This window comes from Bufo bufo, chromosome 3 (assembly GCF_905171765.1).
Source record: "Bufo bufo chromosome 3, aBufBuf1.1, whole genome shotgun sequence".
NCBI lineage: Eukaryota > Metazoa > Chordata > Amphibia > Anura > Bufonidae > Bufo > Bufo bufo.
In genome coordinates, this window is record NC_053391.1 from 548846950 (window position 1) to 548865016 (window position 18067).

General features: G+C 42.6%; 1 protein-coding gene across 1 annotated transcript in view; it reads left to right on the forward strand.

Annotated features, from left to right (window-relative positions):
* The window catches only part of GTF2F2 (general transcription factor IIF subunit 2), a 233466-nt gene that overhangs the window by 190797 nt on the left and 24602 nt on the right, over positions 1-18067 (forward strand). Inside the window, exon 8 of the mRNA XM_040425433.1 lies at positions 10030-10173. Within this exon, the coding sequence (XP_040281367.1) occupies positions 10030-10173 (144 nt within the window). The remainder of the gene's footprint in view (positions 1-10029; positions 10174-18067) is intronic.

An 18067-nucleotide genomic window follows, 5' to 3' on the forward strand; every position in this document is an offset into this window, starting at 1 on the left:
GCCATCAAGGCAGGCAAATTGGCGTAAGATAAAGTTCATGGAATCTGACACTTGTCTGATAACTTCTCGTGGCCTAATGTGGCAAATCCTCATCGTTTCATTCCCAATTAGCTGGGAAGCTGGCTGCAAGAGGATGATGTATTCCATTTGCATACCTCTAAGATCTCATTAAGTCAAAGTCTTGCTAACTGGCTCCTATCTGGGCACTTATGAATGTGCCCGTTATAAATGCTTTCGCTACTTGCTAAACTGGCACAACCTAACTGTATACAGATTTGATATCGGAATTGGTCGTCACCCTTTTTCTGCCTATTCTTATTTATTTACCAATACAATCACATTAATATATTCCTCCTTGTGGGCGATTTGCAGAAGTTCTATATTTGTGGATTTTCTCATCTCATGTTCTCTTTAGCTTCTGGCTGTCGGGCAACGGGAGGCAGTTTTCTACAATTAGCGTCTGTATTTGTTTTTACAAGGCAGTCTGCTCTGTAATGTAATAATCACAGAGCTTGTGAGCAAAGGAAATATGGCGCAGGTTAGTTTCATGCATTGGGTTCCTCAGGTTGTGTTTTATTGAGATGGGAGAATGTTACCTGCATTGTAATGGAACTCGGTTACGTCTACAAATTTCTGATGAATAAAAGAAAAAAATCTGCCTAATATTTGTCTTCCAGCCTCAAGACCTTTTATACTGACCTATCATAGTTCTGTTTTATATGTATCTGTTATTGGCCAGAGTAAGGGTACTTTCACACTAGCGTTAAAGTTTTCCGGTATTGAGTTCCGTCATAGGGGCTCAATACCGGGAAAAAACGCTTCAGTTTTGTCCTAATGCATTCTGAATGGAAAGGATGTCCAGGATGTCTTCAGTTCAGTCACTTTTACGGTATTTGGCCAGAGAAAATACTGCAGCATGCTGCAGTATTTTCTCCAGCCAAAATTCCAGAACACATGCCGGATCCGGCATTAATTTCCATTTTAATGTATGAATGCCGGAACCGGTACCAAGTGTTCTGGAAAAACTGATCCGGTTTCCCGGTCTGCGCATGCGCAGACCTTTAAAAATGTGAAAATAAATACCAGATCCGTTTTTCCGTATGACACCGGAGAGACTGATCCGGTATTTCAATGCATTTGTCAGACAGATCCACATCTGGAACTGCCTGTCGGATTCCTCTAACGCTAGTGTGAAAGTACCCTAAATGAAGAAAAATATTGAAAAAGTAATCAGTTCTTGATTCATTTTAAAGACCTCTTTATACTAGGCGAACATCGGGCAGATAACCACAATCAAGTATTCGTATGGACACTCTTTAGCGATAATCTGCCGGTGTAAAAGTGCCACCGATTACCCGATGAACAAGCAAAATAAAATCGTTTGTGCGGACATCAAAATCATCATTTGCTGGCAGCAGATCGTGACGTCTAAACAGCCTCTGCTGCCAGCAAATAATGGTTTTGTATGGAGACAAGCGTTGGCATTAGCGATTGCTCCTCCTCATACTGTAAAGGAGATTGCGACATGTAAATGCAGGGGTCTTCTCCACTAACGAGCAGGCAATTGTCAGGAAGGAACGCTTCCTTCCCAACAATCGTCTGCTAAATCTATCAGTGTAAAGGGACCTTTAAGGTGGATTTAGACTGCCTGATTATTGGGCAGATTATTGGGAACGACCGTTCCTGCAAACACTCATTCCCGACAATCTGCCTATCTAAATGTGCCGCCAATCACCCAATGAACGAGCACAACGCTTGTTCATCGGGTGATCCTATTGTTCGTGCAGGCAGATAAATCATCGTTTCTGGGCAGCAGATTGTGCTGTCTAACCAACGATCCCACCTCCGCATACAGTGAAGGCAAGGCATTGCCACCATCCGCATGGCTCTTGTGATAATTGGTGTTGGGTATCATTCACACTCCTTGCACCTAGTGTCTTTTCCTCCCTGCAAGGAATGATGGTCATACCGATGGAAATGAGCATCAGATCCTCAGTCATTTACCTATGGTGGTTTAAAAAAAAAAAGTCTATGGCCCTGATTTATCATGCCATCACTCCAAATTTCTGGCTTCAAAAAGTCGCTAATTTTGTGACTTTCTGCATTTTTACAGCACTTGCTCTAGTTTTGATATATGGGCATGGTTAGCTATGATAATGAGTTTCACTCCAGCTTTATCACACAGACTCACTCCAGGAGGAGGGTGGAGTAGGGAAACTGGAGTAGCATTTCTAGACAGAAGTGTGAGATTTAAGAATAAGACAAATTTATCAAACCACGTGCAACATTTGATAAAGTACGCCAACGCAGACTCAAGCAAAACTGACTTCAAATATTCCTCTCATGATAAATTCCCCCATATCTGTGTAAATGTAGGCACCATACATGTTACAATCAAAGATGATCCCATCAGAGAACTGCAGGCGATTTGAGAAATACAGTACTTTCTTTTCAAGATATACTCGGACACCTCGATATTAATTACTGCAAACTGATCATTTCCTTCCAGTTTATCCAGTGGTTGTACCTCTGAAATGTAGAAGTTCTGATAAAAGCTGGCCAATTATTTGCATTAGTAAAATGCAGTTGAGTTTTAAGAAAACGAACGGGTCCGCATAGCACACGCAATAGTAAAGAACATGGGAACCAGTTCTTACAAAGTCTTTAACCTAAACGATTTTCATTTAAAAACACCAGCATGCTGAGAAATGTAGGACTAATAATTGCCCTTACTGACTGCTTTCTAAGAGCTATGCTCTAGGGCAAATCTTGCTCAAAACGCGTCCGCTAACCATGTATGCCTTTTTTAAAAGCTGTGAAATAATACATTTTAATAAATAATATATTTTATATTGATTTCTGCAGTACAGGCTTCCTTTAATCGGGAGCACACCTCTCAGAAGTAATGTCCATAGTTTCAAAAATCAACCAATCATGCCTTTTTCTCCTGCAGAGTTTAGTTTTCGGGGAGCATGCAGTACATGTGCCACCCATACATTTCTGTACCCAGTACAGCTTCTTCATGTGTCTTCTTATGGAACAACAAAACGCAGATAAAGCTGATGTTGTAATTAAACAATCTGATAAGGGGGGTGGGGTTGTCGTGCTGGACAGTGGTCTCTACAGGACCCTGATAGAATCCATGCTCAGTGACACATCTGTTTATGTCACTCTCAGCGACAACCCCCTCCCCTCTTTTCAGAAGGAACTCAGGGCCATCTTGGATTTAGGGATCCAATCAGGCTTCCTAACCAAAAAAGAATCCGAGTATATTTATACCATGTCCCCAGTCATCCCAGTGTTCCATGCACTTCCCAAAACACATAAAAATGTTTTTCCACCTCCCCTTAGGCGAATTGTAGCGGGCATTGGCTCCTTTTCAGAGAGAATGTCACAATGGGTTGATTCCATACTTCAGCCACTCATACCATTAATACCGGGTTATCTCAGGGACACCACGTCTGTTTTACAAACAATTGATAACATTGAATGGTCCTCAAATTATGTTTGGATCACAGCAGACGTGGTGTCCCTGTATACCAATATTCCCCATGAATTGGCCATTAAATCCCTAACCTGGTTCCTACAGATATATGGCAACATTACTGCAGGCTTGCAGGAATATGTCCTGATGGTGGTGGACTTCCTCCTCAGGCGCAATTTCTTCATGTTCAACAATAAATTTTATCTCCAGACATCGGGGGTTTCGATGGGGGCTAAATTCTCTCCCTCCATCGCCAATATTTTTATGGCATGGTGGGAGAGGTGTTTTCTCTTCATCGACACCCACCCTTTCTGGCACCACATCAGGTGGTATGGCCGTTACATCGATGACCTGATCCTGATCTGGACGGGCGATGTGGCGGCCATACCATCCTTTTGTGGTTACATCAATTCCTGTGTGGATACCATCTCCTTTAGTGTCCATTATGACACGCTGGAGGTGGCCTTTTTGGATTTGCGCCTGAGGGGGGACCCCGCCACCAGTCAGGTATCCACCTGCACATATAGGAAACCTATGGCAGGTAATACCACATTACATGCGACATCATGTCATCCTAAACATGTAACTGCCAATATACCCAGGGGGGAAATCATCCGTGCAAAAAGGAATTGCACAGAGGAAATTGGCTTCATGGAGGAAGCTGGACATATTTGCCATAGACTGGGTAAAAGAGGCTATAGCATCAAACATGTAAAAGATGCTATAGCTCAGGTCTCAACCATTGAAAGGGGATCCCTCCTTTATCCCAAACAGCAAAATCCTGTGCATAAGGAGGTTCCACTACTGGATATAGGCACTAATAGTGAAAACAAAAATAGAAACACAAACAACATTATCAAGGACAAGGACAGAAGGAATCTGTTTGTAACACAATATAGTACAGAGTACCAACAGATATGTCATATTATAAAAAAACATTTTCCTGTCCTGTCTTATGACAGAGAATGGACTGACATAGTTGCAGATGGGGTTAAATGCGCAGCCAGACGGGCACCCACAATTGCAAACTATGTCAGCCCTAGCCTATACCAAGAAGACAAAAAGTCGCAACCTGTGTGGCTTAGGACCAAGGGGAGTTACAGGTGTGGACACCACAGATGCATTTGCTGCACACATATGATGAAATCCAAAACCTTTTCCTCAACTGTAAACAACAGAGTCTTTCCAATAAAAGCGTATCTCAACTGCAATACAACCCACGCTGTATACTTGATCACCTGCACAAAGTGCAAACTGCAATACGTGGGTTTTACTATTAATGCAATAAAATCTAGGATACGCAAACACATCTCTGATGTGCCCCACCATGGCAGTCGCAATGTGTCTGCAGCTAGTCTGCATTTTGCTGTCTGCCATGGTGGGGACACATCAGATATGATAGTACAAGGCATAGAAAAAGTTTTTCTGCCTAAACGTGGAGGAGACCATAGAAGAAAATTATTAAACAGGGAATCCTTTTGGATTTTTTCACTGAATACACGCCAACCTGAGGGGCTCAATAAACGCCTAGATCTGATTTTGCAGCAATAATTCTCATGCTAATAATATTTTGGCATGTGAATTTCTTCCTTTCCTGAGAATGCTACAACACATTTCTGGTGACCTGATTTCCATTACATTCCACCATGGTTTGCTAGAATATTGCTGTATATCCGGCTCATACCCCATGTATCCTCTATATATGTATACCCTTGTATGACATAGTTTTTTTCATGGTCACTATACTTTTATTTTCTCTATGCATACATATGGTTATATATTTTTGTTTTTTCTTTCATTTAATTTTCATGTGAAGAGTTAACTGGAAGTGTGGCACCTTTTCCTGGGGGCGGTTACAGGCCTGTGGAAACAATTAGTGAACACAGGTGCACCCTCCCCTTTAAAAGGTCTCACTTTTAATGTCTTTCTGTGTCATGAAGAAGGGCTGGAAATGTCTCTGATAGCCCGAAACATGTAGACAAGACAAGACTGCTAAATTTTTGTATTTCTTGGATGAGTTTTTAACCGCAAGCTGAATAAACGCAATTCCTTTAAAGTGGAGCTGGATTTTTCTCAACTTCTTTCTGCATTTGCTGCCCGCACCTGACACGGGCCATCCGTGCTCACAACTAAAGGAAGGGCAGGTGAGAGCTGCTACATTTCTCTTTTCCCAACAAAACGCAGATAAAGTTACACTTTATTTCCTTCTTAATAATAGCAAAGGTCTACAAGAACAATCGCCATTCACACAGGGATATAATAGCCAGCACCATGCGGTATTGTCCCCATTAACAGCCACATCTCACAGCTTTCATAGCCATCAGTGTGTGTCACATATTTATAAAAAAAAAAAAAAAGGAAAAAGTCTGGTACCGTGTTAAATAGTAGAAAACTAGTTTAGCGCTCTCATTATGAGAAACAGAATAAGAGTCTTGCAGGTCTGATACCTTTTTAATGGCTAACAAAAATAGAAGCAATGATGTAACGTAGAGAGCTTATGATATAACATCGGTCCCTTCATTAGGCGTACTACAAGAATGTATGAAGAAAGAGCAATATACTGCAGCTCACCAAATTCCTCCTCACCCACAACTATTTCTCTATTGGCAAGGAGATATACGGTATTTACAATGCACTGGAACAGCCATGGGCAGCAAAATGGCACCACAATATGCAAATCTTATCATGGCAAACCTGGAAAGCGACTTCCTGTTATCCTGCCACATCAAACCCTTGGTCTACTTTCGTTTCATTGATGATATCCTAATATATACTGACTCGGAACATGAACGATTCAATAAATTTCATCCCACCATAAACTTGATGCTAGGGAGGCTGGTCACCATCGTGGCCTGCTATTGGCTGCATATACCCACCCCCGTTGCCCGATGTTTTGATCCGCTTGACGGGGAGATGCGGGTGTCGGGGGGCAGGTAAGCATGCTCTACAGGAGGGGCCCGGGCATTCTGGAGGTCGTTATAGGGATTGGATAACCCATATAATGAAAGCACTAAACATATTTATTATAAGTAGTTTAGTAAAATATGTAATGTAAGAGTTAATCATATTTTATTTTCTAAGAAAATATTATACTATGTTTTGAGGATAAATGGCTTTAAATCTTGCTAGTCAGTTACAGGGATGGGGTGTGAGATACAATAAGCATGGTGTCGGTATAGCCACCATTCTTGTCTGTATTAAGAAGTTTAGGCAATCGTGAGATAAGGAAGTACGGTGCTTTATATACTATTGGTTTAGTTTTTTCCCGAATAAAAAAAAAAACCTGAAGATGTCCTTTCACTAACTGCATACTGATGTCAGTCAGAATAAGTAAATTCATCTATATTGCAGTTCCATAAACCTTCTAAGGACCCAGTGATTTTTCATCTTTTACTCCCTGCTTTCCTGGAGCCATAACATTTTTATTTTTCTATTTTCATAGTCCTATCTCACATTTTTTTACGGGACAAGTTATGTTGAGTATGATGTCGTGGAAAGCTAAAAAAAAACTCCCAATGGAATTGGAAGAAAAAGCAATTCTGACATAGTTTTAGGTGTTTCATTTTTTTGCCGTTCCTTATGCAGTAAAACTGACCTGTTGCTTTCATTCTCTGGGCCCGTACAGTTATAGAGATACCACATTTACGGTATATCGTTTTCGTATTTTAATACTGAAAAAAAAACGGGAACATTCCCGTATTCCGTATACCTGCACTTCACTGCGCACATCCTAGCGTCGGTGACGTGCATAATGATATGCAGGTATATGAAATATCACTGCTGCAACCAATCACTATCCTCAGTGTTAGACCACTGTGATTGGCTGCAGCGGTCATGTTCTGTATACCGGCACATCACCACTGCAGTTTGTAACCAAGCAGGGATGGAGGTCTGGACCAGCAGAGTGGGGCACAGCGCTGGAGAACAAGGGTATACAAGAGTATAAGATGATTTATTTTTTTACTATTGCACAGTGTCTGACTGGGGTACATAGGCCCCACCAGTAAAATTCATTCTGAAGTCCCAGTGTACAGCTAGATCCAAATACTCACACTGCGGCAGCAGCAAGACACTCAAGATGATTGATTAAAGGGTCTCTGTGGCGACTTTGAGAAGGCCGCTCCCTGGGGAAGAGAATGCTGGCTGTCCTCCCTCTGTACCTAGAAGTCATCTCCACCACTCGATCTATAATAAGGAACTGGGAAGTCTCTCAAATAATCTACCCAGTTTTTTATATGAATATATAGAATACAATACTTGGTTAAAATCCTTTTAAGCTGCCTATTCGTATGTAGTGCTGTCAATCTACTGTGCCATGTGCCACTTGTGCAATGGGTGGAGGATTGGGGGCCCACCAGGGGATTCATCTGTGCCCCTATGGGCCAGTTCGTCCTCTATCCACCTATTCTTCAGTGCACTGTAGTATAATCGTCCTTTATCCTACAAAATGAGGCATATTAGCAGTCATTAAACATTAAAGGACTTGTCTAATTATAAATAAATAAAAAACTTTAAAAAAAATTAGTTCCCTTATAGAGCTAAATGGATACATATGAGCCCTTATCCTAGATCTCTATTAGCTGGCTGCATAGTGTTTCTCTTCTGCAGAACCCTACATGGATGGCACATTAATTTCTGTATGTTTTATGTAATGCCTAATTTTCCTTTTGGTGACACCTTTATTGAGGGTTCAGACCCCCCTTCCCAGCGTCGCTGGACCATGATAGTGAGCATAAATTACCTGATCCCCACCACTGAGTTCCGGCTCAATCACTTCGCTTCGGGCACCGTAAGTCCCAGGTCTTTCTTCCACAGGACAGAAGAAAGGGCTAATTTCCTAAAAAGTCTGGAGAACCCCTTTAAGATAAAATGCAGCCAAAATTAGCTCTTATGGAGAAGCAAAAAAAAAAAAAAAAAAAAAAAAAAAAAAACAAAGCCAGGAAAAATACCCTACACCTGTTTCAGTGTTGCCCACTGTGCCATGCACCCTTGCATGAACCCAGCTTACCCTAGATTGAAAAATGTAAAACTGTTTATTTTCATATACCTATAAAAAGAAAGAGATATATTATATTCCTCCTCAGTGATAATCCTTATTGCTATTACAGGTTTTGCTAGTTAAACGGTCGCATATTGTATGATAAAGATAGCATATGGACCGGATAAGGACACTGTAAAATGGAAACTTTATTGATATTTGTGTGTGTGGTGTAATTGTTTGGTGTGACTAAGGCTCAGTTCACACTTCAGTTCTGATTTACAATCACTGAAGTAAATAACTGATCAAAAAATTGAAGCGTGAACATAGCCATATTTGACGCTGTGATCTGGATCACTATGATTTGACGCTGTGGTTAATGGCATCAATAAACAGCCTGATTAGTTACAAAAGGGGTATTAATTGGGTGAGCGCTTATCTTCTCTCCTGGAAAGCTTTCCTGGAAAAAAAAGACCCCCATATGTGATCAAAGAGCAAATATGTTCTCTGATGGAGGAGAGGGAGATAGATGACATGCGAGGTCCATGTTACCCTCCTCCCGGGGTCATGTACAGTAGGGAGAGAGGATCTTTTTTTTTTTTCTCTTCTGTGCATCCTGTCAGCTGGTCCTCCACTAGCCCCCGCCTCTTCCTCCACGCTGCTTGAGATAACAGCCAGCTGAAGGGGGGTGCTGTTATAACCGTTAATATTTCAGGGTGGGTAGCAGCTACAGATGTTCTAGCTACTATAAAACTGTTGATATAGCTGTTAGAAATTGGGTCGGGATTATATAGTCTTCACTGGGACCTGTTTGTAACAGCTATATCCTCAGTTTTATAGTAGCAAGACCAGTGAATCCCAGTCTTGTTTTAAAGCTTATATTGTTACCTTTCAAACAAGCTGGCTTACATATGTAGTTGGTAACCTGAGGTATTAAGGGTTAAACCAGCGCGGCCCCCCCTCACCCCAACACACACACCTTCCAGCCTGCTGCCTAAGTTCTGCACGGGCCTATTAGATCCTTTCCTTAAAGGGAACCTGTCACCGGGATTTTGTGTATAGAGCTGAGGACATGGGTTGCTAGATGGCCACTAGCACATCCGCAATACCCAGTCCCCATAGCTCTGTGTGCTTTTATTGTGGAAAAAAAACGATTTGATACATATGCAAATTAACCTGAGTGGAGTCAAAGCTTGAAAATATGACTTTTCTCTGGTCACACAAATGAGATATGACTCTTTTATGTTAATTTGCATATGTATGAAATTGTTTTTTTTTTACACAATAAAAGCACACACAGCTATGGGGACTGGGTATTGTGGATGTGCTAGCGGCCATCTAGCAACCCATTGCCTCAGCTCTATACCCAAAATCCCGGTGACAGGTTCCCTTTAAAGCCCGAGCATATATAGGTATATTAAGGGGTTAATGAAAGTACCAAATTCATTACATACACCTTAAAATCTATACCATAAACTGTGAGCTGCTCAAAAAACCTTTTGTGTGTGTAAATTTATGTAATATATGACTACATATATATATTTTTTTCTTTTAATCTGTTTTTTAGATTGAATACTTGAAGAGGAAAAAAGACGATGGAAAGCGTGCACGTGCGGACAAGCAGCAGGTTTTGGACATGCTGTTTTCTGCTTTTGAAAAGCATCAGTATTACAACATTAAAGATCTAGTAGACATTACAAAACAACCCGTGGTAAGTCCAGAAGATAAAGGGAGTGTGGGGGTGGTAGACGGTATACCATGAACACTTATTTCTTCCTATCGTGTTATTGTGATCTTATCTCTTTCTACTTTTCAAACTCTTTATGGATCTGAAGAGAACCTGTCGCCACAAAATGCAGTGCAATCTGCAAGCACCATGTCATATAGCACGAGGAGCTGAGCAGATTGATACGTATTTTAGTGGGAAGAGATTCAGTGAAGCCTGATTATTATTATTTTTTTTTATAGATCCCATAGGGCAGTGATGGGCAAACTGCGGCTCTCCAGCTGTTGTAAAACTACAAATCCCATCATGCCCTGCTGTAGGCTGATAGCTGTAGGCAGACTGGGCATACTAGGAGTTGTAGTTTTACAACAGCTGAAGAACCGCAGTTTGCCCATCCCTGCCATAGGGAACTTTAACAAGCAATAATCACATTGCTTCTCTCATAGCATTGGGGTCTATGAGGATTACATTATTTTCCCATGGAGCCCTGCTGCACTCACCATCCGGCTCCCCAATCCCCATTAGGGGGAGCCAGTGCATGCCCGGAATCGTGTGCTTCTGGTTGTTTGCGCTCCCAGATAGGATGGTCACTTTCAACTACGGCATCTGAGGAGTTAAAAGTATGTGATCAGTGTTCTCGCCGATTGCATGCACATGTACAGCGCTGGGCAGGAAGGGGTTAAAAAATCATCTGTCAGCATGACCTACCCTATTAAACCAAGCATATTGCCTGGTAGGCTTGATCATACTGAGTAAAATAATGTATTTCTTTTTTCTGTAGGGTGAATAGTTGCAGATATATAACTTTATACAAATGACTTATTTTAAGCACCAAGGTGTTGGCCAAAGCACTGGGATCACTGCTAGTACAACTCCCCCTTTCCCTTTGATTGACAAGGCTAGGCATCTCGTCTAGCCCGTTGTTCTTGCGCCAGTGCCGAGTTGGCTCAGTGACTTCCTGAGTTTGTGAAGCAGCAGAAGTCCATTGCGCAAACGCTGATTTGGCTCAATGACTTGGCGCCTACATAGTGGATCTGCTGAGGTCAGAAAGCTGCACAGGTGCCGGGTCACTGAGCAGACTTGGTGCTTGCGCAATGGATCTTCTCCTGCTTCCCAAGCTTGGGAGGCAGCATCTGATCCACTGCGTAAGCGCAGAGCCACTGAGCTGACTTGCCGCAGGCACGAGAAAACAGAGCTAAACGCAATGTCTAACTCTGTCAATCGAAGGGGTGGGGGAGTACACAGAACATGGGCGTTTCGCTTACGATGCTCCTAGCATTACGGCCAGCCCCTTGGTACTTGAAATGGGTCATTTGCATAAATAAAGTTGTATATATCTGCAAGTATTCATTTTACTCAGGATTATCAACCCTACCAGGCAATATTCCTGGTTTAAAAGGGTTGCTCATGCTGACAGATGCTCTTCAAAGTGACTTTCTATTCCTGGGTCTTATTCATTTTCAGTCGGCACTCCGTCTGTATGGCGTGGTGTCAAGGGAAGGCGTTCCACGTAGTAGTACAGAAGAAAGGCCGGCACTCACTTTTTTTGTTGAATGAAATTCTTCTTTTATTGTCACATTAATACAAACCTGTTCCGGGTTTCGGCTGTATAGTGAGCCTTACATTCATGTTTGAAGAAGGCTCACTATAGAGCCGAAACGCGTCACAGATTTGTATTAATGTGACAATAAAAAAAGAATTTCATTCAACCAAAAAAGTGAGTGCCGGTCTTTCTTCTGTATTTCTAGTCCAGGGGTCAGCAATCTCCGGCAGTCCAGCTGTTGTGAAACTACAGCTCCCAGCAGGCACCATTCACTTCTATGGGTGTTCTGACAACAGCCAAGCCGTTGTGCATGCTGGGAGTCGTAGTTTCACCACAGCTGGCATGCCAGAGGTTGCTGAACCCTGGTCTGGTCAGTGGCTAAAAAGGATTCCTCAGACCTTGCGGCTTTTTATCTATTTGACTACAGCTTATATACAGTGCCTAGAGGTAGTCCGAGGTAGTTAGAGATGCCTTCTATTTCATTATTGGGTCAGGATGCTGGTCTCTCCCTCTTCTGAGGCTGTTAGGTATCACAGGCTCACCGAAGTCAGTGCATGGACGGAGGCTGTGAAGTACAGAGTACTAAACCGCCATTAATAAATGGATGATTATCAGGTAATTGGTGCACGCAGTTTATTATTGTTTACACAGGGCAATGTGATGCCAAAAGACGAGCATATTTCTACCTGTAAACGATCCAATCGGAGTGCTGAGACCCCCACCAATCTCTAGAACAGGGAGAGAGAAGTGCTCTCATATCACTCTCTCCCTCCTCGCTGCAGGAGATGGGCTTAGAGCTCATGCGCACCAACGTATTTTTTTTTACCGTTTCCGTTCAGTTGTTTTACAGGTCCGTATGCGGAACCATTCATTTCAATGGGGCTTAAAAAAAAATGGAAATGAATTCCGTGTCTGCATGTCCATTCCGCTAAAAAAATAGAGAGTTTCCTACTCTTGTCCGTTTTGCGGACAAGGACAGACATTGTTGCAATGGATCCACAAAAAAAAAAACGGATGCAACAGATATCCCACAGATGTCATCATTTTTTTTTTTGCGGACCACAAAATACATACAGTGGTGTGCATGAACCCCTAATAGAAAGTCCATGGGCCCACCTCGATTCCGTCTTCTGCGGCGAGTGCTATGTCAGAGCTTCTCTCTTTTCGTTCTAGTGATCGGCCTCAGCACTCACCCCCCTTCCCCCCCAATCAAAACCTTTGGTATGTCGCTATGACCTATGAAAAGTTGTTGGTAAGTTGAGTGACCCTTTAATAAACATGGACAATGTGTCCTAGTCTTCCATTGTTCCAGACATCGCAGATTGAACTCTGGAAGTTAAACGAAGATATGACAGAAATGAAGTCAGTTATATTTCGGTAAAATATGTTTGTAATCATGTGAGTGGGACGCATGGCGGATGATTAAACTGTGATTAAACCTTACACCTGAAAGACAGTGTGACAACATCCTATTAATAAGCAGACTGCTTTACTTTCTAAATGTCAGGTACAAAGCAGAGGCAGCACATGGAGGTGCCAGGTTCTCTAATATACAAACTCGGAATCGCAGACTATAAAGCAAGGAGGGAACGGGCAGAAAAGAGTGAGGCAAGAAATCTCTCTGGGGCCCTGAACCTAAAGTCCAGGTGGTGCTTCTTAGAATTGGACTGTGATGAGACCCTTTAGTAATCACGTTGGCAGACCATTTTCTAAACTTCACAGTAAGGGCTCCGTTATTGAGTGTGATCCTCCATTCTGGACTTGCAGGAGTGCAGGGCATTATCATGATTTATAATGCTGTGTACCTCTACTTGGCCTTACTTCTGCAGGATCATACTGACAGCTTTATGTCGTTATGATCCTGTAGAAGGAAGGTCAAGCAGAGGCACAGAGCATTATAAATCATGATAATGCCAGTCCAGAATGGAGGGTTACCCTAATGCACGGAGCGTTATTCCTGTAATGGACTCGCTCGTGTGAAACAACCCTAACAGTGCTTTTATGTGGCCCAGCTGTGGGATCCACATTCAGGTTACTGCTATCTACTGGGTTGCATCCGGGCTGGCTATTTAAAGTACAGGTGTGACCAGGCAATAAGCCGTAGTCTGCATGTGGATCCCAGGGCCATGGAGTTGGGCAGTGTGATGATATTGATGATCTATCCTCAGGACAGGTCATAAATATCAGATTGGGAGGGTCTGACTCCCAACAGCCCTGACAAGCAGCTGTAAGGCCGCAGTGTTTTGAGAGCTTTGTCGCCTTCATTGTTTAAAGGGCATCTGTCAGCAGATTTGTACCTATGAAGTTGGCTGTCCTGTTACATGTGCACTTGGCAGCTGAAGGCATCTGTGTTGGTCCCATGTTCATATGTGCCCGCATTGGTGAGAAAAATTGTGTTTTAATATATGCAAATGAGCCTCTAAGAGCAACGGGGGCGTTGCTGTTACACCTAGAGGCTCTGCTCTCTCTGCAACTGTCGTGCCTTCTCCACTTTGACAGGGCCAGGCAGGGAAAACATAACACCTGTCCCTGTCAATCAAAGTGCAGAGAGCGCTGCAGTTGCAGAGAGAGCAGAGCCTCTAGTTGTAAGAGAAACGCCCCCGTTGCTCCTAGAGGCGTGCAGTTAAACAGTGAAGAGGGCGTGTGCTTGCCCAAGCACCGTGGCCTCTTCAAACAGCTGATTGGTGGGGCTGCCAGGAGTCGGACCCTTGCCAATTTGGTATTGATAACCTCTCCTGAGGACAGGTCATCAAACTCGTCACACTGACCAACCCCTTGAAGGCCATAAGGTCATTCTATAAAATTCAATTACTTGTCCTTTTCTTTAATATTTATGGTCTAACTAAAATGAGTTGTGAAGAGAAAAGCCTGGGCGATCTGCCAGTCATGTGAAGGTACAGGCAGAGAAATCCCAGAGAGCGCCTGTAAGACGTGTGTACTCTAGGTGAAAATCCACTGTCTGAAAGGAATGCCTAAGGGAAAACACTTACAAATCAAAAGGTCATGCTCCCTGCTATCACTGCATTTTCCCTTGAACTGAGCTGTGTTCTATTGCTGAATATTTCCATGTTCATAGACGTAAACATCTACAAATATAAGTGGTTGTCCAGCCCCATTCCAATTTTAACCCCCACCCCATCCTACAGGACCTGACAGGTAAAGTAATCTTTACAGGTAAACTTACCTGATCCCTAATGCTCTGTTCCAGCTCATAGGGTCCACCGCTGACTTCTCCTTGGGATTTTCAGTGATGCAGATAAAACATCTGGCACTGACAGGGGTCAGGTGCACCGCAGTGACGTACCCCTTGATCACCGTCCATGCCTGGGAGCTGGAACTAGTATAGGGTTTTAAAAAATTCATATGGGGCTGGACAATCCCTTTAAGGAAGGCAAACCACTGCTGAAATTTTCTTACTAGAAAAAAGCAAGCGTGAAAACACAGTTACAGTTAAACCTTAGACATTTTTGTGGGGCAGTAAAATCTGCAACTGGATATTGACACAGGTTTCACCCTTTACATATTTTAATATATAATGCATTCTGCCCCAAAATCCACAGAATGCCCTAAAATTCACACTTATTTTTTTCCCTCTTGTGTGAATGGGATTTGGTTCATACCGTTTAGTCCTCATGCACACGACCGTAGTTATGGTCCGCATCCGAGCCGCAGTTTTTGCGGCTCGGATGCGACCCACTAACTTCAATGGGGCCGCAAAAGATGCGGACAGGACTCCGTGTGCTGTTCGCATCTGTTGCTCCGTTCCGAGGCCCCACAAAAAAAAATATAGCATGTCCTATTCTTGTCCGTTTTGCAGAAAAGAATAGGCATGTCTACAATGGGCCGCCCGTTCTGCAAATTGCGGAAGGAACACAGGCGGCTTCTGTTTTTTGCAGATCCGCAGTTTGTTGACCGCAAAAAAACGCCATGATCGTGTGCATGAGGCCATACATGTATTACACAGTACTTGTGTTGCATATATTCGGTAACGCATATTAGGGTTGTCACAATGCCAAAATTTTGATTTGATATCCTAAAAAAAAGTATTGCGATACTCCATACCATTCAATACCACGCCCATATGTCCGGCTCATAATAGAAAAGTCTTATTTTTGGGGGGGACAAGGTGACTAAAAAATGGCGAATCATGCGCTGTTGTTGTTTTTTTTCCCAGTTACGGCGTTCACCGAATAGGGGAGATTTTTTATATTTTAATAGTTTGGACTTTTTCAGACTATTCAGACGTGGCGATATGTAATATGTTTATTTTTTTTATTGTTTATATATTTTATATGTAAAATTAGGAAAGGGGGTGATTTTTAACTTTATATATATATAAAGAAAAAAGTGGCAGCACCGTCTCTAATGCAAACAAGGGGGTGCAGCTGGCCCAATATGGATATTAGCAAGATAAGATAAAAAAGTACAAAAATCTTTATTTACCCAAACAGGACATGCGACGTTTCGGCTCTATGCTGGAGCCTTTCTCAAGCTTGAGAAAGGCTCCAGCATAGAGCCGAAATGTCGCATGTCCTGTTTGGGTAAATAAAGACTTTTGTACTTTTTTTAATCTTATGGAGTGCTGCCCACTTTTTTGACTTAATATATAAATGTTTGTGTGTTTTTATATATATATATATATATATTATAACTTTTTTTTCTTTTTTTACTTTTTATTTACTATTAGCCCCCTTATGGGCTAGAACCCTTGTCCTATTCACCCTAATAGAGCTCTATTAGGGTGAATAGGATCTTACACTCTCCCTGCTGCTCTGTACTTTGTGCACATGGCAGCAGGGAGCTTACCATGGCAGCCAAGGCTTTAGTAGCGTCATGGCTGCCATGGTAACCAATCAGAGCCCCGCAATTTCACTGCTGGGGCTCCAATCGGAAGCTGCTACTGCCACCAATGAAGATACTGAGGAGGAGGGGAGGGGACCCTGTGGCCACTGTCACCAATGATTATAATACTGGGGTTGGAAGGGGGGGGGAGCACTGCGCCACCAATGAAGATAATTAAACCATTAATACTAATGTAGGCTGCGGGTGCCGGCCGTATCTATGACAGGGCGCTGTGATCCCCGTCAATTAACCCCTCAGGTGTGGCACCCGCAGCCTACATTTGTATTTAGGGGTAAATTAAATTCAGCGGTGGCACAGTGGCCACAGTCTCTCCCCTCCTCCTCCCCCTACTCATTGGTGGCAGCCGCAGCACAGTGGGGAGGGAGGGACTCCCTTCTTCTCCACTGTGCTGCTGAGTAGAACATGGCGTGTAGCCTAGTATCAGAAAATAGCAAATCCTGGTATCGAATCCATCAGGGTCTAAAAGTATCGATTGGGTCGCTTCACAGACAGATGTGGATGTAGATTAGATGTAGTGCAGCCAAAAAGTGAGTGAAACCTGTGTTGTTGGGTCTTTTTTTCCCATCCCTTTGCTATTTATGACATTTTGTATTTTCTTCTTGTTTGCTTAGTGGATGGACTCTTCCTAATGTGATTCTATTCACCACCTCCTCCCCTTTCCCAGCATCCAGTTTCATAAAGACACACAAACTGCAGCAACACCCCAATTTCCGGCCTTTTTTTTTTTTTTTTTACGGCTTTACTCTCGGTGTGTGGCTTTTTTTTTTCTCCTGATAGAGGAAATGTCTGAACATTTAAGGAGGGGTTGCAGTCAGTGAATGGAGACTACATGAAAGGGATCTACGGTACATTTCATTGTAACCTTTCCCTTCTGACTGTTGGCTTGTCCTTTCTGTACTTTGCAACCCCAGAGGACCTTGTTAGGTCTTTTGTTGCCATACTGAATCTTTTCCCTTAAACAATATATCAACCTGCTCAGCTCCTCCTGCTCTATAACACGCTGCCAGCAGATTGCACTGCATTTTGTGGCGACAGATCCCCTTTAAAAACTGCACCAAAGCATCATTCTGGAAAGCACCAAAGGCAGGATGCGTTGAGTTTTTACTTTTTAGCCTTTTATTTTCCATTCATCTTGAATCCTTTGGTTACAAAAAACACTGCATATGTGATTCCATCCTTAAGAAACAAATTGTCTTAATCATGCTGCTTTCTGGAAAAAAGAAATGCGTAAAAATCGCTTCTAAGTTAGAGCTTTGCTTTGGGGATTTTCATAGATGTAAATCCAGCTGTGAGGATTTTATGTGCGTTTTGTGCAGTAATAGGACCTCTGCACAGAAGCTGATATTTCCAGTAATGTCACGATTATTTATAACGATGCAATTCAATTATTGGGTTGAGCATTACCACAAACCTCCTTTAATGCAATGCAAAACTGACTTTGATTGTATGTATTACCTGGCATAGAACATGTAT